General features: G+C 47.4%; 12 protein-coding genes across 13 annotated transcripts; 10 read left to right on the plus strand and 2 right to left on the minus strand.

The window, feature by feature from the left end:
• Positions 1-946: 946 nt before the first annotated feature.
• On the plus strand, positions 947-2,286 carry FOXG_11074 (uncharacterized protein). The gene has a single exon (XM_018390574.1). The coding sequence runs from the start codon at positions 1,764-1,766 to the stop codon at positions 2,076-2,078; it is 315 nt and encodes a 104-aa protein (XP_018249062.1). The 5' UTR covers positions 947-1,763; the 3' UTR covers positions 2,079-2,286.
• A 3,325-nt stretch (positions 2,287-5,611) lies between these two features.
• Positions 5,612-5,782, plus strand: FOXG_11075 (uncharacterized protein; the record flags this gene model as incomplete). The annotated part of the gene is made up of 1 exon (XM_018390575.1): positions 5,612-5,782. The coding sequence occupies one exon, from the start codon at positions 5,612-5,614 to the stop codon at positions 5,780-5,782; it is 171 nt and encodes a 56-aa protein (XP_018249063.1).
• Positions 5,783-5,974: 192 nt separating this feature from the next.
• FOXG_11076 (histone H2A.Z) lies at positions 5,975-6,834 on the plus strand (the record flags this gene model as incomplete). The annotated part of the gene is made up of 3 exons (XM_018390576.1): positions 5,975-6,085; positions 6,459-6,590; positions 6,646-6,834. The coding sequence occupies 3 exons, from the start codon at positions 5,975-5,977 to the stop codon at positions 6,832-6,834; spliced, it is 432 nt and encodes a 143-aa protein (XP_018249064.1).
• A 650-nt stretch (positions 6,835-7,484) lies between these two features.
• On the minus strand, positions 7,485-8,363 carry FOXG_11077 (uncharacterized protein; the record flags this gene model as incomplete). Its single annotated transcript, XM_018390577.1, has 1 exon — positions 7,485-8,363. The coding sequence occupies one exon, from the start codon at positions 8,361-8,363 to the stop codon at positions 7,485-7,487; it is 879 nt and encodes a 292-aa protein (XP_018249065.1).
• A 2,093-nt stretch (positions 8,364-10,456) lies between these two features.
• On the plus strand, positions 10,457-13,043 carry FOXG_20441 (uncharacterized protein). Its single transcript, XM_018400726.1, has one exon. It carries the CDS (start codon positions 10,992-10,994, stop codon positions 11,415-11,417), a length of 426 nt encoding a protein of 141 aa, XP_018249066.1. The 5' UTR covers positions 10,457-10,991; the 3' UTR covers positions 11,418-13,043.
• A 564-nt stretch (positions 13,044-13,607) lies between these two features.
• FOXG_11078 (ER lumen protein retaining receptor) lies at positions 13,608-15,165 on the plus strand. The gene is made up of 4 exons (XM_018390578.1): positions 13,608-13,929; positions 13,991-14,049; positions 14,102-14,168; positions 14,218-15,165. The coding sequence occupies exons 1-4, from the start codon at positions 13,902-13,904 to the stop codon at positions 14,709-14,711; spliced, it is 648 nt and encodes a 215-aa protein (XP_018249067.1). The 5' UTR covers positions 13,608-13,901; the 3' UTR covers positions 14,712-15,165.
• A 95-nt stretch (positions 15,166-15,260) lies between these two features.
• On the plus strand, positions 15,261-15,930 carry FOXG_11079 (transcription initiation factor TFIID subunit 10; the record flags this gene model as incomplete). Its single annotated transcript, XM_018390579.1, has 2 exons — positions 15,261-15,480; positions 15,526-15,930. Exons 1-2 carry the CDS (start codon positions 15,319-15,321, stop codon positions 15,928-15,930), a joined length of 567 nt encoding a protein of 188 aa, XP_018249068.1. The 5' UTR covers positions 15,261-15,318.
• A 224-nt stretch (positions 15,931-16,154) lies between these two features.
• FOXG_11080 (40S ribosomal protein S19) lies at positions 16,155-16,672 on the minus strand (the record flags this gene model as incomplete). The annotated part of the gene is made up of 4 exons (XM_018390580.1): positions 16,538-16,672; positions 16,471-16,486; positions 16,239-16,421; positions 16,155-16,188 (listed from the first exon to the last, which is right to left on the minus strand). Exons 1-4 carry the CDS (start codon positions 16,578-16,580, stop codon positions 16,155-16,157), a joined length of 276 nt encoding a protein of 91 aa, XP_018249069.1. The 5' UTR covers positions 16,581-16,672.
• A 95-nt stretch (positions 16,673-16,767) lies between these two features.
• Positions 16,768-18,668, plus strand: FOXG_11081 (uncharacterized protein). The gene is made up of 3 exons (XM_018390581.1): positions 16,768-17,627; positions 17,674-17,810; positions 17,860-18,668. The coding sequence occupies exons 1-3, from the start codon at positions 17,439-17,441 to the stop codon at positions 18,533-18,535; spliced, it is 1,002 nt and encodes a 333-aa protein (XP_018249070.1). The 5' UTR covers positions 16,768-17,438; the 3' UTR covers positions 18,536-18,668.
• A 464-nt stretch (positions 18,669-19,132) lies between these two features.
• FOXG_11082 (DnaJ like subfamily B member 12) lies at positions 19,133-21,118 on the plus strand. 2 transcript variants are annotated; one of them, XM_018390582.1, is made up of 2 exons: positions 19,133-19,981; positions 20,028-21,118. In XM_018390582.1, the coding sequence occupies exons 1-2, from the start codon at positions 19,465-19,467 to the stop codon at positions 20,579-20,581; spliced, it is 1,071 nt and encodes a 356-aa protein (XP_018249071.1). In that variant the 5' UTR covers positions 19,133-19,464; the 3' UTR covers positions 20,582-21,118. The 2 variants fall into 2 exon arrangements, with proteins under 2 accessions (XP_018249071.1, XP_018249072.1); XM_018390583.1 differs by having other exon boundaries at positions 19,137-19,981; positions 20,040-21,107.
• Positions 21,119-21,931: 813 nt separating this feature from the next.
• Positions 21,932-24,440, plus strand: FOXG_11083 (uncharacterized protein; the record flags this gene model as incomplete). The annotated part of the gene is made up of 1 exon (XM_018390584.1): positions 21,932-24,440. The coding sequence occupies exon 1, from the start codon at positions 22,656-22,658 to the stop codon at positions 24,438-24,440; it is 1,785 nt and encodes a 594-aa protein (XP_018249073.1). The 5' UTR covers positions 21,932-22,655.
• Positions 24,441-25,231: 791 nt separating this feature from the next.
• On the plus strand, positions 25,232-26,248 carry FOXG_11084 (uncharacterized protein; the record flags this gene model as incomplete). Its single annotated transcript, XM_018390585.1, has 3 exons — positions 25,232-25,434; positions 25,487-25,690; positions 25,832-26,248. Exons 1-3 carry the CDS (start codon positions 25,351-25,353, stop codon positions 26,246-26,248), a joined length of 705 nt encoding a protein of 234 aa, XP_018249074.1. The 5' UTR covers positions 25,232-25,350.
• Between the last annotated feature and the right edge of the window lie 20 nt (positions 26,249-26,268).

Below are 26,268 nucleotides of genomic sequence, written 5' to 3' on the forward strand. Positions count from 1 at the left end.
CGAACCCTCGTGAAAATGCTCTAGAAGCTTCGGGCAGACGGATCTCCTCCCCGGGTCTGTTCTCCTGTTGGTCCTTTCGCGTAAAACACGCGGCCGCATCCTTTGTGAACCGATCTAAGCATATATGATATCCATGTGGCATAAGATGTGCAATAATTTTGTAGAAGAAGCTTGATTCTTGCCTACCCTGGTTTGAAGTCATGATTTTGGTTGTCTAATCTTTTTGTTGCCCACCACTTTGTAAGGGCACGTGTCTCATTCAAACATGAAGCACAAGAGTAAATACGGTCATGAGACGTCTCTGGCTACACCCACAGATTGCAAGTTGGGCCAGGTACGATGTTGTGATGTCTCATGCCCCGAGACCTCCAGCAGATTCAGGATTGATTGATGTCTTGATCCCATGTTTACAGTCACCAACCAGAAGTGAATGTTTCATCATTCAAGCCTAGTGGGGGATCGGCGTCAGCCGCTGCAACGCCCCATTTCCCTTTTCGCCTTGAGCCTCACGGCTTTCTTCCATGATATCGCCACAATGACACTTGCCACCGCCTCATCGCGAATAGGCAGAGCAAGTCTAAGGACATGGTGAACGATGAGGCAAGGTCAGGCACCAACGCGACACAGGATCTGACGCTAGATCTACAGTACCGTGGAAATCATTCCCAAAGTACCATTCTATCGGCATCCAATATGCAGGCCTCCGCCCTCGCCTCTTGCCCGCAGCTACGGCTGCAGCTGCAGCATGCAGCTCGACTCGGCTACTCACCACTGACCACTGGCCACTGACCATTCAGCTCTCAACTCGCCTCTTTTCGCTGATACTACGGAGCTATTCCCGGACCTCGTCAAGCGACGCTGTCCAGGGGGACAAGAAAACTTAGGGTCCTTTATCCTAAAGGACAAAAACGCTTAGGTAAATTTAGGAAATTTTAGATCAATTTAGTATAAGTTAGTAGACTTTTAGACTAGTTATTTTTGGCACCTAAGCTTAGGGTCAGAAGCTTTCTTGCTTCTTGAGGACTTCGTGTTGACAATCACTCACCCTCATCCTCACTGTCACCCCTAATCAGGCCGTCAACGTTTATATTCTTATAATGAGCTTTAGGACGAACAACGAGGTGCTTGTTGTCTTGCCTTCCCAGTTTCTTTCGTTCGCTTCTTCTTGTTCTCTCGTTGTGCATCGCGGAATTTGTCACTGAAGGACCAGCGTTAGATAATATTAATAACAGCCGCAGCTATTTAGTGCAGTAACTTTAGACTTCCTTCTCCTCTTCCTAGAATCTTAAACTATGTATTAGTTAAATTACCTATCTCTTCTCTTCTTCCCTCTACACAATATCACCCCGACACTAGGATTGAGGTTATTCTTCTTTATCCATCATCACCTGGCGACATCTCACCCTGTAGTCTATTCTACCACCGAGTATCTAACTTGAGTTCAATGCCGCCAGTGACTCCTGGACGATATCCAACTCGTCCAAAGACGGGGCCGGGCCGAGCAGACCCTACAAGAACATCCGATATGAGAACGTCGCAGCCAGCTCATCCATAGCAGATAGAGAACCCAAGCGGCCAGGTGTTCACCCAAAAGGAAGTATGACGAGTTCTTCAATGCATTCCCTCAACCCCATCGACCAACAAGATTTCGTATTCCCACGACTCCTGCCATCCACAAGTTCATCACTGAGCTCGGACTTATCAAGAAAGATAAGATCCCTACAAGTGAATGGGCATATCCTGATGAGATCTTTGAGGCTGCCATGACGGGCATCAAGAACTGGGACGAACATAGATACTACACCATCCAGGCTAAGTGGATTAAGACGTGCACCAGCTACAAACCGATCTTTGGATTCAGCAATGTTGTCAAGCGCTTGAAAGCCTATGGTCGATTTCAGCTTTCTCGTGGGTGTGCTCCCAAGCGTCTCCTTGGAGGCAAAACCTATGCCTGGATCGACAAGCCAACCATTGTGAAGTTTGTCCAGCCCGAATCGGGTCATGAGAAGACTGGACACTGGGGTGACAACCTGCCCCAGAAAACAAGCACCCACGCCAACTCATACAACAAGAAATGAAGTGTCTTTGGTTCTATGCAAATTCTCGAGATTTGGGGTGGAAATTGCAATGGGCACTTGGGACTTGAGTGGACGCTGTCAGGGGTGATGGATTCAGATATCCTGTAACTAAACTTCAAGATGCAATAACCACACCATCTCCCACTTAATCTTACCTTCCCTTTAATGGAATCAGCATAAAACTAAACTAGAAATTCACGAACTTGCCAGTTACTACGCAGTACTTTAAGTTGTTGGATGACCTCAGATAAGCCTCGACAACATTGGATGATATAAGAAACATTCATGGACATTCTGACATGATTTGATCATCAAATCTTCTATTCCCAGTGAATCACATATATTCAAAGAACCCTAAACTTAGGATGATGATATAGAGAAAATATCCATTCTTCTTTTTCTTCACTTTTCCGCCTTTATTCTCCCTCTTCTTCATCCCCCATCTGTCATCCTTCTTCAACAACCAGCATTCAATATTTGAGTTCCGTTCACCTTCTGCATTTCGCCTTAATAAGGTAAATTGATTCTCTTATAGCGCTCATCATACCACCCTCTGAGTCGCACGACATCCAACATGGAGTCATCGTCGGAAGTAAGGACTCTTCTCAAGTAATCCTCAAGACTTGTTAGGGGAGTCTTACAAATTAGAACTAAGACAATACATGTGTCTCTTGAAAGCTACGGTTGAATTCGCGATCACTGGGAAACAATTGGCCAAATCCCTTGAACGACAGAGTGACAATTTGACGAACTATGAGGAAGGAAACCTCATCAATCATGGATGTCTTACCGTTCGCTCGTTGAGAGTCATACAAAGGCGACCCCCTGAGGACCCTAATCATCCGGAAGAAGAGTTAACGGCGCGCTGGTGAGGGCTAATACTGAATTTAAGACACTTGAGATGACAACAGAAACTTACCTGTTAGTTCAATAGATGAGTTCCGTCTGATTGGAACCGACAATCGCACAGAGATATGAACAATTGGGGGGACGGGTCTGTTATTTATTCGCACGTGAATTGGATGGGAGCACATATAGTTTCGCCGCTCGACAACAAGGAAAACTTGACTAACGGTTTAATAGATCAGGTCCGTCAGTTGGCATTTCCTAGTATATAGGCTAAATGGACGCATATCACAGGATGAAAATTTTGGGAGCAATTCTGTGTTATATCAAAAGGATCTTTCACTGTAACTGCAAAATGCCCACTGGTGCTTTAGTTCAATATGTAATAAAACATTTGCTCATCAAGCGACGCTGCATGTTCGGATCCAGCTAACACTGGTCCAACCACGAATATCGGAGGCTTCAAATTCAGGCAATAGAAGCCTGCTTCTGAATACAAGCAATCTGTCAAGGTCATCCAAGATTCGGGTGCTCATCCTTTCCCCGGGGTGGTTGGGCCGCCTCAGGGATATTTCTCGCTTTCTGGCTACAGATACTCTGAAGTCCTCATAATGAAATAGATAGCTAAGTTTAGTGCTGCCTTCAAGACATCATGGAAAAAGGCCAATATGATTATCATTATATTGCCCTCGTTTGCCTTTTTGCGCCAGAGCGCAATGCAGACAGTGCCTAAGTCTGTTTCCTTATATTCCCCTCCCACCTTCACTACACTCGTTCCTCCATAGGGTAGCTTCATTTACACCCTGTAGACTGGACTTCTAAGATCCCGACCTTCACTCAAACAGATTGATCAATCGCAGCAGCTCGGGCTTCACTAGGTGCTATGAGTAATTGCATTATACGGTCATTGCGAATCATCGTGTAAACCAGCGTTCTGCTTCAAGTCTTGCTATCAACATTGCTAACATATTTGCAAATTCACATCAGTCTACACTAAATATGTGATGAAACTTTCGAGCTGATACCCTCTAGCAAAGATACGTGTCCCTAGTACTGTTGAGATGTTTTCCCCCATAAAATCAAGCTTGGTCGTTACCGTGACATACTTCCTGAGTTCAACTTGAATTGAGATGATTGGTTGGTAGATGAGGTGTAATCGAAGCGCAATTCACAATCAGTGTAGTTCCGGCTCGGGGGTATTCAATATATTCTCTGGGCTTGTTCTCTTTTCCCGACCTCTGTCTTTGTACACGCCTTGGCATGCGCTGGCCAGTTTCTTCCATTACCAAAGATGAGTCAGTGACAACATAAACCAATGACATAACAGGTCCCCTACTTGACTTTCTGCTTGGCCCACAATGATATTCTCGTAACCATGTTGCTGGAATTCATCAAACTCGTCAATAGACTCAAACTGACGTTCTAAGAAAGATAGCTCCCGCCATGTGAGCAACGGGCGAAGTATGCGGTCCAGGTATTCCTTTGTGCCATGGAACCACATCTTCGGGGTCAATCTCAGTTTTTCAGCGACTATATGCTGCATTTTGTTCCTGTTGGACAACATAGAAAGTAGCACGACAACCTGGATCTCCGCCCACTTGTTCATGTTGCGGAGTTCCGAGCGAAATCAGTCGTCAGGGCGAGCCATCCTATAAAAAGGTCTGGTCCAAGTGTATGCAGTGAAAAGGCTGGCAAGCCGCAGTTGAGAAAATTTTATGAAGTATTTTGTTGATAATGGGGGAAGGTGAAAATATTACGTAGGAAAGAAGGCTGTCCTTCCCTCGTCTCTTGAATGTGGAAAGCGCGTTCATGGTGAAGGCTAAGGTATTTGCAGACTAAGAAGGGAAGCGACGAGAATCGACGGCGATTGTTGCAATTCGAGGCCAATAAGAGAAAAGGATTAGGTATTGTGGTCAAAACTCAATTGCCTATGTTGGAGAATCATTTCCGTCATGATTCACTGCGTGCATAAGGAAAATGTTGCAGAAGCCGAAGGGACAAAAAGACTCGAGGCCTTTGACAGGTGCGAAAGAGCTGGTCAGATGAGATGGAGGGGCTCTATCCATATCACCATGAAATAAACTTATCTGAGTAAGGTGATTCTTCTAAGTCGACTTCCAGATTTATTGAAAAATAATGTCAACTTCCATTATTAAAGTATTTCTAGGTAAGGACGATATGGCATTTGCAGTTCGGTGGTTGTAAGTCAGGTAAATGCTCGGCTAACGGGACCCAGAACAGCCACACTTCAGCCACAGCGGGACATGATCAACTCCAAACCGAGCCTGGGTTTCAACTGTTCAATACACAACGACATTTCATCAAGTGTCTAACAAGATGCCCTGACTTGCCAGAAACCGACAAGATACCGCCCCTGTACCAGTAGTCATACCAGTACATGCTTTATTATCTTTACGGCATTCAACAATCTCCGGGTGAGACACAGCTGTGAATATGCGGCAACCCGTTCCAAGCATGACAGCAAACAAAGATGAGATGAGCCGGGTAAGTATCAACACAGCTCCTCCGCCAACGCCTCTAGGAGCATGAAAGAAGTCTTTTTTGACAATGTCACCTTTTCTTTATCTACATTTACCCTTTTTGAGGACTTTGCAGCACCAAAAGCCATGTTTTGGTGATCCCTAACAAAGGTCCTCTTCTCACACAGCCTTTGCTGGCCCAGCTTGATGCCCGGGTTTATCTCGGGTCACTCAGCCAATGAGAAGCGCTTCTCCATCGGCAAGTGCAATGAGCAATTAAGCTTCCAGCAGCAGAAGCTACCTGAGGCATGTACCTCCGTACCATCCAATCCCGCACCGCATCTCACGCAAGCTCGCCCTTCGCCAGAGCCTGCCTGAAGAAACAACATCAGCACCGCACCGCAGCCCGCTAAATTTCTGCCACTACGAACTCTCGATCCCGCGTTTTTCACATCAACAACATCAATCGCCATTTCGACCGATCGGCTACCGCGTTCGAACCCGTATTGATTCATCCCCAAATTTTTGATACTTTTATCTTACGACTTTTTTTACGCGATCAGATCGACAATGCCTGGTGGAAAGGGAAAGTCTTCTGGCGGAAAGAGCTCCGGCGGCAAGACGAGCGCTGCTGAGGGCACCAAGAAGCAGCAGAGTCACTCTGCTCGTGCTGGTCTTCAGGTGAGTCTCAACTTGAGAGGTAGAAGAGGAGGATAGACTTGCTTTATCGACCGATTTGCACACATTCCATGTCCCGCATCCCACATATTTCAAGTTTCACGATCCGTTCCCGACGCGTCGAGCATCTCCGCACGACGAGAAAATCTTTTCAAATTGACATCGCATCCTCCATTTGGCCCTTGTCGCGCGTTTGAGCTGATGCGACGGTTCGGCAACTGGTCACCGATATTCTGGGGCAGCTGTCGACGATGTTTGTATGCATGTTGAGTTGGAACGGGACATGAGGGAATGCGCAAACAAAGACGGCTCGGGAAACATTTCTATCAAGGATTGCCGGTTTCGTTTAAACTCGTACTAACGTGGTATTTCACAGTTCCCTTGCGGTCGTGTCAAGCGTTTCCTCAAGCAGAACACCCAGCAGAAGATGCGTGTGGGAGCCAAGGCTGCCGTGTACGTTACAGCTGTTCTGGAGTACCTGACTGCCGAAGTCCTCGAGTTGGCAGGCGTAAGTTCATGAGTCATTGTTGCTGCCTGATATTGACGCTGACATTTCATCACAGAACGCTGCAAAGGATCTCAAGGTGAAGCGTATCACGCCCCGCCACCTCCAGCTTGCCATTCGTGGTGACGAAGAGCTCGACACTCTGATCCGTGCGACAATCGCCTACGGTGGTGTCCTGCCACACATCAACCGCGCCCTGCTGCTCAAAGTTGAGCAGAAGAAGAAGGCCAAGGCACTTGAAGGCTAGAGACGTATCGTTTAAGGCTCTATTTTGCTTTTATTCTTTGGGACTTGCGGTAAACCGGTATATGGGATGGTAATGCAGAAATTCTTGAATTCGAATTCGATGGGGGCGTCGCGTCGAGATATGAGCGGACGTCCGCACGACCACAGCTTGGATAGCTGAGGGCGCCTGCGCTTTCAAAGGGCACACGACGAGCTCTCGGGTCGGCTCTAGAAGCCGATACCCGATGACGAGAGGGTTCACGTTATGACGAAATGCCCTGTGCTAATTGGACTTGCGCGAGCTGTGTACAACAGTTGTGTTTTCACCTTGGTGTCTGGTCTGGTATGAGATGCGACACGGAACCGCTGTGCTGATGGACTGGATTAGGTAGACACGGAAATACGAGTTCCTGTTTAGTCATCGAAAGTCCAATGTTAAAACGAGTGTGGTTTGTTATGATCTGTTGTTTGTCTTAGGAATGTGGATTAATGAAGTTATCATGTTTGCTCAAATGATGTTTATCTAGTAAGATCCGCTCACTCAAAACATTTCCCTATTGCATGATCTTTGCTATCATTTCCATTATCTCATATCCCCTGAATATCTGTCCCATACCAGCCCTCGCCGTCAACCACTTCTCTTCTATTCATCACCCCTCAATGTTTTCCTTGCTATTTAGCTAGACTCGCCAGAGTTGAAGCATACCAAGCATCAACATCCCTCTTGTACGCCGCGAATATCACATCCTCATCGTCAACGTCTTCAGGACTTGTTATCTCCTGATCGAATCCTGGTAAAAGCTCACAAAGGGGCATCTTACCTGCATTTCCCTTATCATCGCCATACCGTGGGGGGTGCACCTTGCCTCCTGTGGCTTTCCGGGATCCCTTCCTAGATGCTTCATAACGCTCTGTTTGACACTGACTGGGATAATCACAGTCCAGTTCACAGTTATGCTTCCTTTTAAGCATGCGCTCCAGCCTTTCCTCCGTGAAATAAGTGCGTGTTTCGACCTCAAACTTATATCTCTCCGCTCGGCGCGGTGCACTACCCTTGCCGTCAAAATTGCGTTTGATGCGGCTCTCCCATCTCTCAGGCCTAGCTTCATACTCTGAGCCAAAGCGTTTCCAGTCGTTGTATTGACCCCAGAACTCGTAGTCGTAGTTATAAGCTGACGGGGATGGTCGTTTTGAGTATGTACGGTTTGTGGGAGACTTTCTAGTCTTTGTAGCAGATTTGCCATCTGGACTACTGCCTGAGAGGGGAGACTTTCGATACTTTCTAGTAGGTTCGCCGTCTGGGCTATTGCCCGAGAGGTACATGTAAGGGGGTTTATCGTTGTATGAAGGACACCTAATACAGCGGCTTGTGACGGAGATCTTGTACTTCCGCCCGCATTCGTGACATCGCCATACACAGGGTTCGGGTGTTCCTGGAGGGGGATCCTTGGGGGGAATACAGTTGCGGGTAAACATTCGAGTGGGTTGCTTATCCAAGAGGTTAATTATTGTTTCCATGTCTGGATGCAAGACGTGCGGATTTGAAGGCATATTGTCGAAGTTTATTGTGAACGGCTTCGATACTATGCTTTTGAGTTGTAGTGAGCGAGAATTCTTGATCTCTTGATGCTTGGGATGACACCCAACTTATCTGCAGCATGTCGCATTTATGGTTCACATGAAGTTTGGGGATGAACATTAGGCTTGATTGCTGATCAAACAATGAGTACCCAAGGCATCAGTAGATGTTCGTACAATCGAGTTCAAAGGGAGCCGAACATATAGATCTCGACAAAGCTGCCTGGGGGAAGATTGCCTTTGTCTTTGTTCGGCAAATGGGACCAGAGCGGTCGTGAAAGAGACCTATGTGAACAGCAGCCATTCCTTGGACACCCGAACAACAGGTACAATAGGATATCAAAGATCACGAGTTGTCCACAGTGTGCTTTTATTCGTGTTGTTCGATTTGTGGTGTCTTGGTTCCTGTGTCAATCTTAAGAGGACTTCCGGAGCTGTTGCAATGACACAGAGACACTTGATTCAAATATGAAGCATTCGAGGGCTACATGATATGATATAATACTTCAAACCAGTATTTGGAAACGAGATTGATTGTAGTCGAGGCTCTCATTGACATGTCTGAAGGTTGCCCTGATGGTCAAGGGAAAACATCACTTCAAGCATAAGGCCCGGTAATCGATTAATTCATTAAAACCACTTCTATTGGCTCAATCTCTGGGTTGATTTCTTTCATAGTCAGCAATGCGACGACATCTGTCTTGCTTTACTCAACCAGCCAATGCCTCAGAGCTGCACCCTTTGAATCCATCACTGAGACTTGACACTCCGTATTATCTCAATCACACGGCTCACAATTGAAGCAATGTTAGTTACCAGTGTTTTCAGTGCATCTAACAAACGCTATAGTCTTGGGATAAGTCGCATATTACTGATTATAAGCGATTGCCTCCTCGGGAGTTGTCCGTAGCAACCGATCTACTAAGCTTTTATCAGTGATAGGGTATCTCGCGTCACCAGCTTGAATTACCTCAAGCCATTTTACTTAGTATAATCATGGACCGATTACTCATTGAGAACCATGAAGCTTTGGAGATTTCTATGCTGCCATGATAGACTGACCATCTTGGCTCTGGCTTCTTGACGTGGCCAAGCCTGTGACGCCTCCATGACTCTAGCACGCCATCAAGGCGTTAATATGCCCATGACTTGATCTTTTTGTTTCTCTTGGGTTCTCAAGTGGTCATAACCTCTTTCCATGTACGGCAGCTCTTCTGGCCGAGTGGCAACATCATATCCTGCGGCTCCGGTTGCGCCTCATGCATATATGTGTACGATTTTGGAGGGGTAGTGTTATGGCATGATCACATCCCGTGGCCATTTTGAGAACTTGGCTTACTACTAATACACGTTTCTGGATTGTTCTGGGAAAATGATGTTATAGTGAGTCTTTTCGAAACGCAAGACGTTACCTTCAAGGCTTTATATATGTGCGGGGTGTATAAATAGACTTCGATACTTGATAGGTATAAGCATCATCTACTGGCTAAAAAGACAAACTTTCGTACTCCGGACTCGATCTCACTTTTGTATAACCGAGCTCTTTAGCATCAAGATTGTATAAATCAAAGCAAGTGGAATGAGAAGAGGGTAACACAGGAACCATACTACTCTACTATGGCACTTAACCATAGCTTCGTTTGTTCTGTCTCGATGTAGCTTGTTTATATAAAGTCACTCCTCAAAGTGACAGAAAAGTCTTCAAAGCTTCTATGATACGACATTCCGATTTCGGTTCATATGTGCCTTTTTAAGACAATAAAAAAGTTTATTGCCATCAGAAGCAATTAGTACAACAGACATGACTTTTATTACGAACCTGGATGGTGTACATAGGTTGCCATCAAACTTTACTCTGACGACTTTGTTGTAGAAGCCTGAGAGTGCATAGACTTTCACGAACTCTTTATTTCCTAATTGGTCATGCTTTCTCGGTGTAAGTCATTGACACTCAGATTGCGTGACTACCTCGAAACTCACAATACCAACTCCAACCTCATAATCGTGTTCAGGCACGTAAACTGAAGGGGCTCTGCCCTGGATTTGAGTTGAGGAGAACATCTCTTCGTGTATATAAGGACGAGATCCTCCCACTTGGAACGTGACTCTTTTCTCTTCCTCATGCATGTTTTGATGTCGTGTTTGTTATCGACTTTCTTCCCTTCTTTTATTCATTAAATTCTGTACACTCATTCACTTATACATTTGTTTATCATATATGCCGGTTGCTACACATACAGTACGCAAACTACGGCTATAATTTATTCGTTACACTCATCATGAGATCCGGGTTATCTATCTTGGCACATTTACATATGCCGTTTACCTTTTGAGATGACGAGACTGTATCATGTTTTTTCGGGGAAGCTTTTCTGCTTCGGCTATGTCATATCGACGGAGTACAGTGTCCCAGTGGATTGAGGTACCGCGCCAGCAAACGACGAATCGTACGGTACACGGACAGCGTCAATTAATCATCCTCCCTCTTATTAGTCCACTTGCCGAGGTTCCGGATGTGAATCTCTCTTTGATTTTATGCGGCATCATGGATCATGATATGCAATCAACAGAAAGTAAAAGAGACGCCGGCAAAGAGAGAAAATGAAAACTAAAAAGAAAAGAAAGAAAAACAGAAAAAAAAGAAGAAAAGAGAAGGAAAAAAGCGACAAGCCAATCTTCTATCGTTCTGTCAGGAGTATTGCTCTTGGCACAAACAAAAGTCACGCAGCTCAAACCAACACAGGGATGACCTCGTCTCTCTGCCTTCTTACATGCTCGGAGCATATATCGCTTGCCGGGGGCGTTTTCGTCGGAGTTCTCGTCGAGGGCATTTCGGCACAGTCGCCAGAACTCATGAGTGGCAGGTCGGGACTCGACAAGGCAGAACATGAAGAAGGTTTTCCATCTCGCCATAAAGGAGCTGAACGTCGTTTGAGTGTCTCCCACCAGATGTTTGAAGCCTGTGGAGAGACGATGACGGCTGAAAGTCGACGTGCCGGGCACTGCTTGTTGCTTTGCTACGACTGATACTTCGACTCTTGCCGAGACTCACAGTGCGGTCAATGCCATCTGCTGGGTTCCGCGTCGCTGCTCAGGGCTGCAGGAGCGGGAGACTGATCGGCCATCGTACGATGATATTCTGACTTTTTTGATTTGTCAGATGTCTTCGGGATCTCCGCAAGGGGTTTGAGACCTGACGGGATGGTACGGCTGCTGAGCGCTTGATGCATTGTCACGACCGACACTCCGACTGCGACTAAGAAGATTGGCGGGGAATATCATCAGGAGACTCGAACGAGTTGAGATTTGGCTTACTTGATAGCCAACTCTCTTAAGAGGATCCCGGTGTTGTTTCAACAGTTACGAAAAACAAAAGCACAATAACCCCCAGGGGTACCAAAAAAAAAAAAAAACACGAAAAACGGTTTGGTGGCAAATCGGTGTCATCAGTTCTTATATTTCTTTTTGATACCCCCTGGACTGGCTGTCACAACCGGTGAAGCTATTTCATCACAGTTCTATGGATCTGTGTCACTTTCAGGGAGTGACCCAAGGCTTGTGAGCTGTGAGTGAGTCCCTATGTCTTTGGTCATGAACATTTCATACGGCCATTCATGTTGGGTAATACAAGACCTGGTTCCGACGAGTTGTTACGGCATGCTATGCATCGCGCGTAGCACCATCTTGAACTGGTCTTTTACTTGAGCCTCTCTTCAAAGTTATCTTTGGCGCTTGAGGAGGATTTTACAGCTCCCTCTAGGGGCCACCCAAAGCAGAGTGCAGCACAATCTGTCGTCCTTCAAACATCCCAGGTACCTCCCTGACGTTTGTTGAAGCTTCAGATACCTCCTCTCGCTTGGTAACTTGAAGTGGTTCGAGAAAGAAAAGACTGAATGAGTCTTAATAAAAGATTTAAAAAAAAAAAAAAAAAAAGAAAAGAAAAGGCTGCCAATTGACCTTGCCCAGTGGGCCTTAGGCTTAGAGAAACATGCCTTTGGGGGGATAGGGTTACAAGACTCTGTCCTGACTGCGTATGGTCTTTGATGCTCCTTACGGCGAGGTCTGCCGGAGAAGTATCTTCGGCCTGTGAAAGCTGGAATTTGGACATGATGATCATTATAGAGTCAGGGTTATGTTATGATGGAGCTCATGTTTTCTGCCTCCATCCCGAGCACTACGCAGCTGCAATTACTGGTTGCAGTTGAGGGCGATGAGGGAAGTGCATGGTTCGCCGTTGGTGATTTGCTTTGCATGCAGATGAGTTATCGAGATTGTACGAACCTGATTTACATGTTTGGGATACAAGGACTGTCTGTGCCTAGGAACAGATGTATCATTGTTTTACTACCATTCGTCAGGCATATTTGGTGGATTTACTTTGCTTGGATGGCGAACGGCACCTGCGCCCTCGATCATCTTGCGTGTTATGCAACGTTATAAAATAACACAAAAAGCCTGCGGTTAGTCTAGTAAATATACTGCAACCGTACATAAAAACAAGCGAAGCCATCGTGATGAGGTATCTGTGCTTGAAACAGTTGGTATTTGTTTAGGGCTTTAATTCGTAAAATGATGTCCCTGGCGTAAGGAATGGCCTTGGAGGAAAGATTCAAGCCTGTTTCGTGTGAAGCTATTCACCTAACCCATAGTTCACGCTGCATAATCGTGTTCACTATCCTCTGATATAGGTAACTGATTCAGTGTTGGTAAGGTCATGGGGCCATAACGGATCATTCTACGGCAGATTGTGATGTTTCGCGGTATGATACATATGCTAAACCTCAGCTCTATGGCTTGTAAGTTATCATCAAAATGTTAAGCCCTGAGAGGTGGAAAGACTACTGCGTTCTGAGCCGATAAAGCTAAGTTTGATAATGGGTTTTCAAACTAATTACACGTAATTTTTTGAAGCCTTTCAGAATTATTAATTTTATTTCTGATCTCTGCCTCATGATGATAATTGGCAGAACATGTACTTGGTGTGCTTGTGTAGGTACAGCTTCATCATATGAGTGGCTGTTGGCAAACCTTAGTGGTAGACTTCACCACAAACCCACCAAATAGATTCAGAAAAATTCGAATGGCCGAGAATTTTGTTCCAATATTCCCATATTAAATGACAGAAACCTCCGTTGTCCCTTTCCATAACCTGGCTTACAACTTCGTGATAACAGCCACAAACCCCTGAACTGTGGCTAGAATACTGTGGCGCTCAACCTGACACATGCGAGACATTACGTAGCTGAATGGCCCAATGAGCTTGCAATCGCGTCGTGTCCTTTTTCAGCCAAAGCTCAGTTTCAAGATTCATGATTCTCCCAAGCTCCCTTGTCAATCCCTCGAGCCATCACCATCCAACATTCGTCCCGAACGATCCTCAATTGTATCCGTACTCACCCGCCTTCGACAGGTTGTCGCTCGCTTCCCACTCGCTGCGCTTCTAGCAGCTATATTGCAACTTCTTCCAACTTCTTATCTTAGCTTTGCGACACCACCACAACTACCGCAATCATGCCTTTGAACGTTTTCCGAGTCGCTGGTACGTTTTCGACAATGCGGAATCGACGGGTTTTTGAGCTATTTGCTGACCTATAACACAGCGGATTTCTCGCATCTCGGCTCCATTTTCATCTTGCTTCACAAGATGGTGCAGCTTAACGTTGGTCCTCCCTTGTCAGACACTATGGATCAACTATACTAACCGACCTCAGAGCTGCTCGGGTATCTCCTTCAAGTCGCAGACACTCTACATGCTTGTCTACATCACCCGCTATCTTGGTACGACTCCCGTCAATAGAACCTAGCAGCGCATTCTAACCTACTCAAGATCTCTTCAAAACCGATAGCATCTACAACTTCATCTTCAAGATCATGTTCCTTGGCTCCCAAGGTTACATCATCTACCTCATGACCAACGCCTACAAGCCTACCAACGATCCCAATGTCGACACCTTCCGAGTACAGTACCTCCTCGCTGGAGCTGCTGTCCTCGCCATCGTCTTCCCCTATCACTACACCATCTCCGAGATTCTGTGGGCCTTCTCCATCTGGCTCGAGTCTGTAGCTATTCTTCCTCAGCTCTTCATGCTCCAGCGCACCGGCGAGGCCGAGACCATCACCACCCATTATCTCTTCGCTCTCGGCAGCTACCGCGCTCTGTACATCCCCAACTGGATCTACCGATACTTCGCCGAGACTAACCACAAGGTCGACACCATCGCTATCGTTGCTGGTATCGTCCAGACCGTTCTGTACAGCGACTTCTTCTACATCTACTACACCAAGGTCATGAAGGGCAAAAAGTTCAAGCTCCCCGTCTAAGCGATCAACAAGACACAGAGATACCTGTACGAAGAGAGTACCAAGCTCTCAAAACACGTCTTATACGCTTTGACACTGTAACGATGAAGTAGCCAATAGGCAAGACAAGACAAGACCATAGTTTTGGTCACGACAACTCCGGCTTCTGGAGATGCATGCACGGCGTTGGTTTGGGAGGTCAACAAAGGCGGTAATTACAATGGCGTCGCCGTTTGGCTTGGAGATTTTGGGGAAAAGGGATCCGTTGATTTCACTGCTGTACCAAGTCAAAATAGAGTGTAGTCTATTTGCGTTGAATGCTGTTATTTCTGTCATTTGTAATGAGCTTAAGGCACTATACACAATGAGGAATGAAAGGGGCATATGAATAATTAGGCAGGGAAATACAACATGAGAAACTGCGAATGCCGGTTTATGCTTATTTGATTGTGCCTGTTTGGCTTTCTTTAGTCCCTTTAAGCTTCTTGGCATTTTGCGGCTCATGCAAGCTGAACAATTAGACCATGACATCGAATCACGTGACAGCACCTCTTAACGCGTCGAGCATCAGTCGCTTTGACTTCAACTTCAACATCTTAATCCACATCGCATCATCAAATCCTTCAATATGGCTAGTGATGCGCCCGAAAAGCCAGAGCAGACCCCTCCTGCGCCAGAGGCACCCGCTGATGAAGCGCCCGCTCCAGCGATCCCCGATCCTAGATTACCAAGCCGCAAGGATGTCTCGCTACGAGAGTTCCTGAACAAGATGGACGACTATGCACCGATTGTACGCACCCTAGACTCCTAATTCAACTCATCTAACACCCTCTAGATTCCCGATGCAGTCACACACTACTACATGACCAAAGCCGGTCTTCCACCACCTCCCCAGACCGATCCACGCCTCGCGCGACTCCTCGCCCTAGCAACCCAGAAGTTCATCGCGGACATTGCCGCAGATGCATACCAGTACAGCAGAATCCGCGCATCATCAAACACCAACAATCCTATGGGGTCTCTTGGTGCAGCCGCCGGATTCCCTATTCCTGGTCAGCCAACTGGTCAGCCCGGAAGCAAGGACCAGGCCAAGGGCGCACCACTGGGTATCCAGCGACCGGGCTACGGAGGTGGTGGACAAGGCGGTAGCCAGAACAGGACTGTTCTGACCATGGAGGATCTCGGTATGGCTGTTGGAGAGTACGGTGTCAACGTGAAGCGTAGCGAGTTCTACCGCTGAGTACGTATTTGGTTACATGACTGCAAGGCGTTACGGTTTGGCGTTTACGGAAGGATATGGGTCCGTACATGATATCAAACATGAAAACCAGGAAACTCTTAGCTGGTTACAATAGATCGCCTGAATATGCGAATGGGTCCCTTTGTTGAAATCATTGCTCTAGTGATGTTACATGTAGTCTTTTGTACATGGGTATACCCAGATTCCAGTCCCTATTTGATATTCTACCTCTTGTCCCAGATATTTGGCTTTCGTGTTCTATAACCCATCAGTGAACCATTCATGTGTCGGCTTAGACCGAGACTTACGGTGAGAATTCGCCAAGTTTGTGTCCAACCATATCTTCTGTAATGGTCACCTCATGGTAATCCTTTCCATTGTGCACCTCGAACTTGAGACCGACAAAGTTGGGCAGAATCGTAGCTGATCGAGCCTGTGTTCGCACAGGAGGCACCTTATCGCTGGATGACTTGGGCCATACAATGGGTAGGCTATCGCATGTTAGAAAGGTCAGGGTAATCGAATCGATCGTCGGCTTACGGTACCAAGTGCGGCCCTATCAGCAAAATTAGCACCCAACAATATCACAGCATCGAAATTGACGTACCCTTCCACACTGATCGCTTAAGAAGAACCCGTGTCGCGTGCATTATCGCTGGCACATGTCGTTCCCTCGAAATTTCAGGCCGGCATCACCAAGCTTCATGCGACAGATCTAACCGGGGGTTGTTTTTTCCGATCGGTTAGTCCGAGACTTGCAGCACGTGACTACCCCAGCACAGAACGGCTACCGGCACCTCTGTGCTTCTCTCACCTGAGGTTTAATATGGGCGTTGTAAACGGAGAAAGAATCCCACCAACGAGATAAAAATGCTTGTTTCAACAAGAGATGATCATTTTAATAATTGTACGACAAGTTGCGTCATTGATGCGTTCTACTCCTTATTAGGAGAACTACAAGGAAAAGAAGTCTTTTTCAGAAACTAGTCAAGTGGCCCTGATAGAGGATGAAAGTTGCTGTCATTAGTCTTGAAATGTCAGCCAAGAGATACTATGCAACTCTACTCCACGAATATCCTCTCAACTTTTCTTGCTTCGATATGTTCAGTGCCGGCAACGCGGCGTGTTAGTGAAATATCAGGGGCCCTAGCTCCTGTTTCAGCCAAACAAACAGGGAACACCGGCAAATCAGTTACCACCAAACTGGGTCATGTTCTACACTTCATCTGGAGAAACTATTGAAACGTGCAAATCGACCGAGTCTATTCCTATATGGGCACACGGAGGATCAATAGTCAGTCTGGGTTGGCCATCGCGGCCCTTGTCGCATCCCGACTTAATGAACATGCTACGAAGGAAGCTATGCGTAGCACCGCAATTTGGGCCCAGACTGAATGTGTATATATACTCGCCATGTTTCCTGTATTTCTTGGCTCTGCATGGCTCGTTGATCGATCCTCTTACAATCATTTGAAACAAGAAACGAATATCCACTCCTTCTAGCAAACATGCGGTTCACCGATTTCCTTCTCGCAAGTGCTGGCGCTTCCCTTGCTCTGGCTGCTCCTCATACTACGAGGGCCAAGGGCAAGTTCCTCTTCACTGGTTCCAATGAATCTGGTGGTGAGTTTGGTGAGGGTAACCTCCCTGGAACGCTCAACAAGGACTACATCTGGCCTACCACGAGCTCCATTGATGTAAGTATCTTGACTTATAACTTGTTCGTGTTGCTGACTATGGCAGACCCTCGCTAGCACTGGTATGAACACCTTCCGTGTGGGTTTCCGCATGGAGCGAGTGACTCCCAGTGGTATCACCGGTGCCATTGATGAGGCCTACTTCAAGGGTCTCCAGGACACTGTCAACCACATCACCAGCAAGTCAGTAACTACCTTTCCCATCTCGACATTACTCCACTGACACACTCAGGGGCCACTATGCCGTTATTGACCCTCACAACTACGGCCGCTTCAACGGTAACATCATCAAGAGCTCTGACTTTAGCGTCTGGTGGCAAAAGGTAGCCAAGCGCTTCGCCAACAACAAGCTCGTCATCTTTGACACCAACAACGAGTACCACGACATGGACAACTCTGTCGTCGCTGCTCTCAACCAAGCCGCCGTCGACGCCATCCGCAAGGCCGGCGCAACCTCCCAGTACATCTTCGTCGAGGGTAACGCCTATACCGGAGCCTGGAGCTGGGTTTCCAGCGGCAACGGCGCTGCTATGAAGGACCTCAAGGACCCCCAGAACAAGATCATCTACGAGATGCACCAGTACCTCGACTCCGACTCCTCTGGTACCTCTGAGACTTGCGTTAGCTCTACCATTGGTGCTGAGCGCCTTAAGGCTGCTACCCAGTGGCTCAAGGCCAACAAGAAGAAGGGTATTCTTGGTGAGACTGCTGGCGGAGCTAATGCCCAATGCATTGCTGCGCTTAAGGGCGAGTTGCAGCACTTGCTCGACAACTCTGATGTCTGGACTGGTTGGTTGTACTGGGCTGCTGGCCCTTGGTGGGGTGACTACATGTTCAGCATGGAGCCCACTACTGGTACTGCTTACAAGAAGGTTCTTCCTCAGATCAAGCAGTTCATTGGTGCTTAAGCGATGTCGTCGGCATGGCTTGAGCCAGGAATAAGGAAGAGAGCGAGTTGACCCGTGGGGGTCTGATTATTGTAAATACTTACTCGACGTAAATAGTTTCTTGAGTATAAATCAATGTTTCTTGTTTTAAATATGGCTCCCTAAGACTGTGTTGCAAAAATCTCTATGGTGCTTATAAAGCATGAAAACACATTCACATCACTGTGCCTATAAGGCACTCAAAATTAGCACCTATATCCATACAATACTTTTAACTAGCCATATGTTCTTCAAAATAGAATGGTTGACTGTTTGGCTGCCTGATTTACCTTCGTACCCAAATCCAAAGCTGTAGGTGCTTTAATACCCTCAGGCGACCTTATGGAAGCATTGTTAACGCTGGGAGGGCCATTGAATTTAATTGAGATACAAAAGAAGATGTAACCGCCCCGATAGACCTTTCAGATTGCATCAAGATGTCGTAGGTAAATTGAACAACTGGCTGACAGTTCGTGTAAGTGATACAGGGTAAGCTGATTGGTAACAAGGACATTGAGTGGTGGGGTATCACGTGGAGTCGAGACCTTGAGTCGGACTCAATGGTGAGAGTGGGCGTCCCCCAAAGACCAACTAGGGATTGCCCGATCGGAAAACACCAGATTTCTGGCATCCCCTTTGCATCACCACATCAACCACGTTTCGATTGCTTCATATTCCTCATGCGATTCGGTTACAAATAGCACAAACCCGACCAATACGGCGTTCGCCTCTTCGACGACGCCCTTTTCTGTGCCATTGTTCTCTCCCAAAGAAGCCACTTTCCCTCTTCCCGCATTCTCGACGGCCAAACTTAAAACCTATTTAATCTTCAACCCTCGACGTACGACCAACGAATCGTACCTCGCAACTTCTACAGACATCTAGCGACCTCAGAACAACCAAAAATTTCGATGCCCAGCGCAACGGCTTCCGGAGCTGATACGGGTGGCTCGGCTCGATCTCGCGATCATAAGCAGGGTAACCAGGGACGATCTTTCACCCCAGACCAAGAGGCAGCAGTCATTCGTATCCGAAGATGCGAGGCTACTGCGTTTTATGACATCCTAAATCTTTCGAGCGTCAAGGACACATGTACCGAGGCTGAAATCAAGAAGGCTTATCGGAAGCTGTCGCTTCTGACCCACCCTGACAAGAATGGACACCCTCATGCGGACGAGGCCTTCAAGATGGTCAGCCGAGCTTTTGGAATTCTAGGCGATAAAGAGAAGAGGGAAAAGTTTGACAAGTTCGGCACAGATCCTGATAGTCGATTCGCCAGCGCCCAGGCGAACAACCCTTTCTTCAATCAACGAGCCGGTGGCGGTGGTATGGGTAGAGGTGGCCCGATGTTCCAGGATGACTTGACTCCGGAGGAGATGTTCGCCCGTTTCTTCGGTGGAGGCGGCTTTGGTGGTGGTCCATTCGGAGGTGAGCAGAAGTGACAAGCAAGATGAGACTCGTACTAATGTTGTAGCCTTTGACACAGGTCCTCAATTTGTTTTCAACTTTGGAGGAGGTCCTGGAATCAGAGTTCATCAGTTTGGCGGAGCGAGGCCGAGAACGCGACCCCGAGAGGCCGATCGCGGTCGACAGAACGAAGGCAACGCTTTCCAAACGTTCCTGGGTCTACTACCCATCATCTTGTTCTTTATCCTGCCCATCATCACATCCTTCTTCTCTGGTGAGACTTCGACAACATCGGCATCAGGACCTCGCATGGTCTACGACAACCCCCTACATCCGTACACCGAGCAGCGCACGACACCGAATCTGAACGTCAACTACTACGTTAACCCCGACGAAGTTGCCCAATATTCTGAAAAGAAGCTCAACAAGCTCGACCGTACAGCTGAACACCAGCTCTTGAGACACCTCAAGAATGAGTGTGAGAACGAGTTGATATACCAACGGAGATTGAGGGATGCTGCACAGGGCTGGTTCTACCAGGACCCCGACAAGATGGCACTCGCACAGACATACACAATGCCGTCTTGCGAGCGGCTGCAAAATCTTGGAGTGAAAGTCTAACGACGTACATGCACAGATGGCGCTGTGAGCAGGTGGATATTATATACTTTTCTTGTATAGGAGTTGGCGTTGTGGCATTTCTGGGACTGCATGGCGACGAAGGAACTCGGACCTGACAAGCAAGCAAGCAAGCAAAGCAAGGGGAGGACGACGCCCATAATCGAGTTATGTATCATTCAGCAGCGTTTAATGCTTAAGGATGTATTTTCCTAGGGGAGGTTTAAAGAAGGTCCAATTCGAGGTAGATTTGTTGTACTGCGTTTAGAATGCACACCAATCGCTTCTTTTGACTGCCAGCCACCGCAAGATATTCTCTGGATGACAATTGGACCCTTGGTCTGAGCGTTGGATGACCGTTGAGTCTAAGACATTGGTGGATCATGAGGAACTGAGTGCTTACTCCGTCCATTAAGACATTACTAACTCGGTAAAGATCTCATGTCCTCATAAGAAATGAGTAAAAAAAATAAAAAATAAAAAAAAAATCGAAATAGATGTTCCAGTATGAATATATATACAAGATTATCATGCTCACTCAGTTAATCGCGGTGTAAGTCGGCATGTCTCAGATCGTCAGTGCTAGCTTAAGCGACTTCATCTTTCTCAGCCAATCTTGACCAAAATAAACAGGACAAGCGAGGACCAGGTTTAGAATCATGAATTGTACATGCTGCCTATCTAAGCGGTGAGGCAATAAGAGGAATGGTATATATTCTTCAGCTTGCTCGATACTTGAATCGACAGGCCCACGTCATCGTTCGCGGTCCGTGGCTGTGGTAAGCAAGTGGCGGGGCAGACTTGACGCCCGCGGCCTACGTACCTCAGGTACATACAGGCACCACCACCCGCCCAGCTTTTTCAGCTCAGCGCATGCTGAACTTTCTTCATTAGTCGCGTTCCAACCAAGACAAACTCGCATTGAACTCAGAGTCTCCAGTCATTTTGCTTCTTGTGTGATAGTAGCTTCTCCTCTCAGCGAATTGCACAGTTTCACGTTGCACCGCCACGTACAGAGCGGGACCCAGTGACGACACATCTCCCCACACGAGCTATTGCTGTTGCGATCGAGAGGAGCTTCAAGAGCTGGATATTGACGTATACAAGCGAAGAAACACTTCTATACGACGTTTGATACAGAGATCTGGTCGCTAAGTTTCTCGATCTCATGCATACAACTCACAGCGCTTCGAGAACTACTTCGAATCACTTCCCCGCAGTCTCCCGCGTGTGGTAGCAGCGCATCAGCTACAAGGACCAAACGGAACACTGAAACCTTCTATTTGACATGCTACTTTGACACTCGAAGTTTCCAAGTTTAAACTTACTTCAAATACAAACAACGTTAAAGCGATGTCGAATAATCCTTGGGCTGAAGGAGGGAACGAACCTGGATGGGAAGATGTAGGACCCCGCCGCGACGGACAAGCATCTTCAATGGATAGACCGAACCCGCAAGCTGTTCCTCCGGCCCTCAGACCCGGAATCGCTTTCGATAACCAAGATGAGCAACAGGCGTGGGGAGAAGCGAGGACACAGCCAAATAACCCGCAACAATCACAAGAGACGCCTGCGCTGTTGAAACCAGGCGGAGACAGACCGGAAACGAACCCTTTTCTACGAAAGAAAGTTCCTTCAAGACAAGAAACACCACCGACAGAATCATTCTCGAAACTTGGTATCGAAGAACCTAATACGAACCCATGGCAACCAGCGATAGAGGTGCAGAACGCACCATCAGCCCCACAACCGATTCCAAACCTCATGGATGATGTCCCTCCTAGAGGCGCATGGACACCCACACCAGAGCCACTTCCTGCTGGATCACCTGGTATGGTATCACTACCCTCTGGTCGTGAGTCACCTGCTTGGGATGAGGATCCTCTGGGAAGAAATGACAAACCTCCTGCGCCACCTATGAAACTCTCCGCGGAACTTACTGGGGACACAAATATCTGGGACGATGTAGGTGGCGCCGACAAGGGGAAGGCCAAGGCCACCGGAGAAGCCAGGCCAGCATCACCCGATGATTGGAATCTGATAGATTCAGAGCCATCGCCGAGCCCTATGAAGGAACCTGAAGAGGAGAAGCCACCTTTGCCACCCAGGCAATCCAACACTACAAACTCAACCGTCAAGTTGGAGAGCATCCAGAGACCCGATCGACGGAAAGACGGAGACCTATCAGATTAAGAATATACAATGGCACGACTCGACCTCGTCAAAGAACCCACGAATATCCCCAATCTTGATTCAGAATGCAAACGGGCCTTGTCCTCTTGTTGCTCTGGTCAACGCACTAACCATGACAACACCTGCCGATGTCGAAGATACTGCACTTGTGCAAACCCTTCGCTCAAGAGAACAAGTCAGTTTGAATTTGCTCCTGGACGCTGTTTTTGACGAACTCATGTCACCACGAAGAACCAGTTCTGAAGATGCATTGCCAGATGTTGGAGATTTGTATGCCTTCTTGCAAAGTTTACATACCGGCATGAACGTCAACCCGCGATTTGTCCCTACAGAGAGTATGATAAATGCTTACAAGCGTACATCGTTGACACATTTACATCCTGCTGAGCGAGGAGACTTGATCCCAGGAACCTTTGAGAATACGGCTGAAATGGGGTTATATGCCACGTTCTCGATTCCGTTGATTCATGGATGGCTACCACCAAAGAACGAACATGCATATGAAGCGCTGGAGCGACAAGCCGCATCATACGAGGACGCACAGAATCTCCTTTTTCGAGAAGAAGAGCTCGAACAGAAGTTGTCTGACCCTGAAGGTGGACTCACAGAGGATGAGCAGCAACTTTACCAAGATATTGTCATAATCAAGGAATTTTTAGATAATTCCGCGACCCAACTTACGCCTTGGGGCATTGAAGTTATCGGTAAAGCCATTCGGCCTGGTACGTTTGCCATTCTTTTCCGAAATGATCATTTCAGTACGCTGTACTGTCATCCGCAGTCGATGCAGCTCGTCACGCTTGTGACAGACGCGGGATTCAAGTCTCATGATGAAATCGTATGGGAGACACTATCAGATGTCAATGGTGGCAACACCGAATATCTTTCAGGAGACTTCCGGGTTGTGGGATCTGGCGGTCTTGCTCCTTCGACAAGTGCAGGAAACTACTCCAATAACGATGGCGGAGAATGGACGACAGTACAGAATCGAAGGGGAAAGGGGCGACATGAGGATGAACCCCCAATGAGCCCCAATGCTGAACAGGAAGATAGAGATTTGGCCCTCGCATTGCAATTACAAGAGGAGGAAGAGGAACGACATAGAGCAGAGGAGGCACGAAGACGAAGAGAGAGCATGCTTTCAGAGCAGTTTATCGAGCAACAAGCCTTTCAACCAGGAAATGCAACACGTGGCAACCATGGAGGTAGAGGAGGAAGAGGCGGACAACCTGCAAGAGGAGCCCCACGAGGTGGAGGCGTCACCAGAGGAGCCACTGGACTTGTTCCAGGACGCAACAGCTCCGTCAGCGCACCCACCACAAACACAACCAACGCACAGCCCAGAATACCCGCCCAAAGAGTGCGATCTCTCATACCAGCTCAACCACCGAGACCACCTGTGTCACGACCAGCGGATGAAGCAGCAGACGATGCGCCGCCTTCCTACGAGCAGTCAGCGCACGACAGAACGTATCAGCCGCCGGTCGGACACCCGAGTCACCCGAACAGCAGCCCTACGATATCGAGGCAGACTACTGCTGCGAGCGTGAATTCGTCAATGCCAGTGGGGCAGAGACCTTTTGGGCAGTCTGCGGGCAGACGGCCTTCGGGTCCGGGGGTAGGGGTAAGTGGCGGTGGGCAGAGGGAGAGGGACTGCATTGTGATGTGATTTTTCATGAGCATATGAGAGACGGAGTCTTGACTTGGGAATTGGTAGTTAGGAGTTTAACGGTGTTTGTAGCATGGACGGATGTAGCTGAATACATTTCATCTATTCGTTGTATCTTATAACTCCTGTCGATGTGTGCGTGAGGGGAATTTGTATCCAGCTGGATCTGTCCTAAGGGAGCAACAAAGCTTCTGATCTCAAGGCAAGGTGCCAAAAATATCTAGTCTAAGATCTATTAAATCTCTATGAAGTCTATAATAAATACACTGGAGTCTTTTTATAATTTAGCATAGACATCTCAAGTTTTCTTGCCTCCCCTACCCTGTGTATATGCAGCTTGCTCAGCACCACAGTTTGTGATAAGCTACCAGAATAACTTTGTGAACTTTTTTCATGTGATAACTCATTGCTCTCAATTGCTCCTTGTTACAAGGGACCTCGGAAGACGGGCAGATATCTGATATTTGAGTTTGGAGAGGACGGCAGTTGATTGAGATCGACTGAGTGAACTTGAATGTTGCTGTATACACCCTTCCGTAAGACTAATCATGTTCCCTTTAAGAGAATCTACTGTGAATATTTTGTTTTACAGTACTATCGCAACCGAATTCAGAGCAACGGAAGCTGTTTCTACATCCTCATAGTTGCATCATTGCGCTCGAGTGACACACCAGGGGTAGATGTACTAAATATCCGACTGTTATGGCCAATTGTACAGGCGGTGGAGAGTGTCAAAATGGCCGTTGCGCAGCTACAAGTACCCGCTTCAACCTTATTGACATCATGGAAACACATGTTTAATTTCATCATTGAACAATTCCTTCACAAACATCTGAATCTATCTTGTCAGTGAAATATTAACACCGAACCCTTCATTCTGCTGTGTTGTGGAGGCGCAGACGCTGTCATCATGGCTATTATCGAAGGGTGGTTACCACCCACTCGGGAGAACTACGACCTGATCCTCAAAGTCTGGCAGATATCTTACCCAATTGTAAGCATTATAAAAAGAGCACGTGAAATAATACATGTTCTAATACTCTCAGATTGGTTCGATACAATGGCTTACCAGTTGGTACGGCATGGGCAAAACCTCAGTCACAAGCCGTCTTAACCTCCCCGGCCGTATTGGCTGGTTGACAATGGAGGCACCTGGTTTTCTGACACTGCTGTACCTGATGAAAGTTCTTCCTGAACAGCATGGAATCGACGATCTTCCGTGGCAGAATAAAGTGCTTGCGGGTCTGTTTGTAAGTATAATTCCCCAATTCGTTATGCTCCCGTGCGTATTGCCGTTGAGGGGGAGGCTTGACTACCTACCCGAGGTAGCGTCATGAGGAGTAAGTAAGTAAGTAAGTAAGTAATGGAGGCTAACGTTGGATGGCATGTAGGTGATTCACTATTCTTACCGCGCTGTTATGTTCCCCTATCTTCAGCCTTCCATGTCGCCGGTGCACATTGCGGTGTGGCTGCTTGGCTTCAGTTTTCAGATTTGCAACGCAACTTGCCTTGGATCATGGCTCGCAGCATATGGGCCTACCACTGAGGCAGCATGGTCATCACAATCGTCCATCTTACAATTCTCATCAGGTATTCTAATCTTCTATCTCGGCCTATCCGGCAACTTCTTCCACGACGAGGAACTACGCGACATCCGCCGGCGCGAAGCCCAGCGCAAGAGCGCGCGAAACTGGAGCAGCAGAACGGCCACGCGAGCAAGGGCGTGGAGAAGCACTACCAGATTCCGCAGGCGGGACTGGTCCCGGTACGTGCTGTACCCTCACTACTTGTGCGATTGGATAGAGTGACTGGCTCTGATGCCGCGGAT

Source organism: Fusarium oxysporum, chromosome 1 (assembly GCF_000149955.1).
Source record: "Fusarium oxysporum f. sp. lycopersici 4287 chromosome 1, whole genome shotgun sequence".
Lineage (NCBI taxonomy): Eukaryota > Fungi > Ascomycota > Sordariomycetes > Hypocreales > Nectriaceae > Fusarium > Fusarium oxysporum.

What these genes read in the sequence shown, in the direction of transcription:
- FOXG_11082 (XM_018390582.1), top strand. Translation starts at nt 19,465, where the DNA reads ATGCCCAGCGCAACGGCTTCCGGAGCTGATACGGGTGGCTCGGCTCGA. An exon ending in TGGTGGTGGTCCATTCGGAG is followed by an intron (nt 19,982 to 20,027) that starts GTGAGCAGAAGT and finishes CTAATGTTGTAG; the next exon opens with CCTTTGACACAGGTCCTCAA.
- FOXG_11078 (XM_018390578.1), top strand. Translation starts at nt 13,902, where the DNA reads ATGCCTTTGAACGTTTTCCGAGTCGCTG. An exon ending in ACAAGATGGTGCAGCTTAAC is followed by an intron (nt 14,050 to 14,101) that starts GTTGGTCCTCCC and finishes AACCGACCTCAG; the next exon opens with AGCTGCTCGGGTATCTCCTT. An exon ending in CTACATCACCCGCTATCTTG is followed by an intron (nt 14,169 to 14,217) that starts GTACGACTCCCG and finishes AACCTACTCAAG; the next exon opens with ATCTCTTCAAAACCGATAGC.
- FOXG_20441 (XM_018400726.1), top strand. Translation starts at nt 10,992, where the DNA reads ATGAAAACTAAAAAGAAAAGAAAGAAAAACAGAAAAAAAAGAAGAAAA.
- FOXG_11074 (XM_018390574.1), top strand. Translation starts at nt 1,764, where the DNA reads ATGACGGGCATCAAGAACTGGGACGAACATAGATACTACACCATCCAG.
- FOXG_11081 (XM_018390581.1), top strand. Translation starts at nt 17,439, where the DNA reads ATGCGGTTCACCGATTTCCTTCTCGCAAGTGCTGGCGCTTCCCTTGCT. An exon ending in CTACCACGAGCTCCATTGAT is followed by an intron (nt 17,628 to 17,673) that starts GTAAGTATCTTG and finishes TGACTATGGCAG; the next exon opens with ACCCTCGCTAGCACTGGTAT. An exon ending in GTCAACCACATCACCAGCAA is followed by an intron (nt 17,811 to 17,859) that starts GTCAGTAACTAC and finishes TGACACACTCAG; the next exon opens with GGGCCACTATGCCGTTATTG.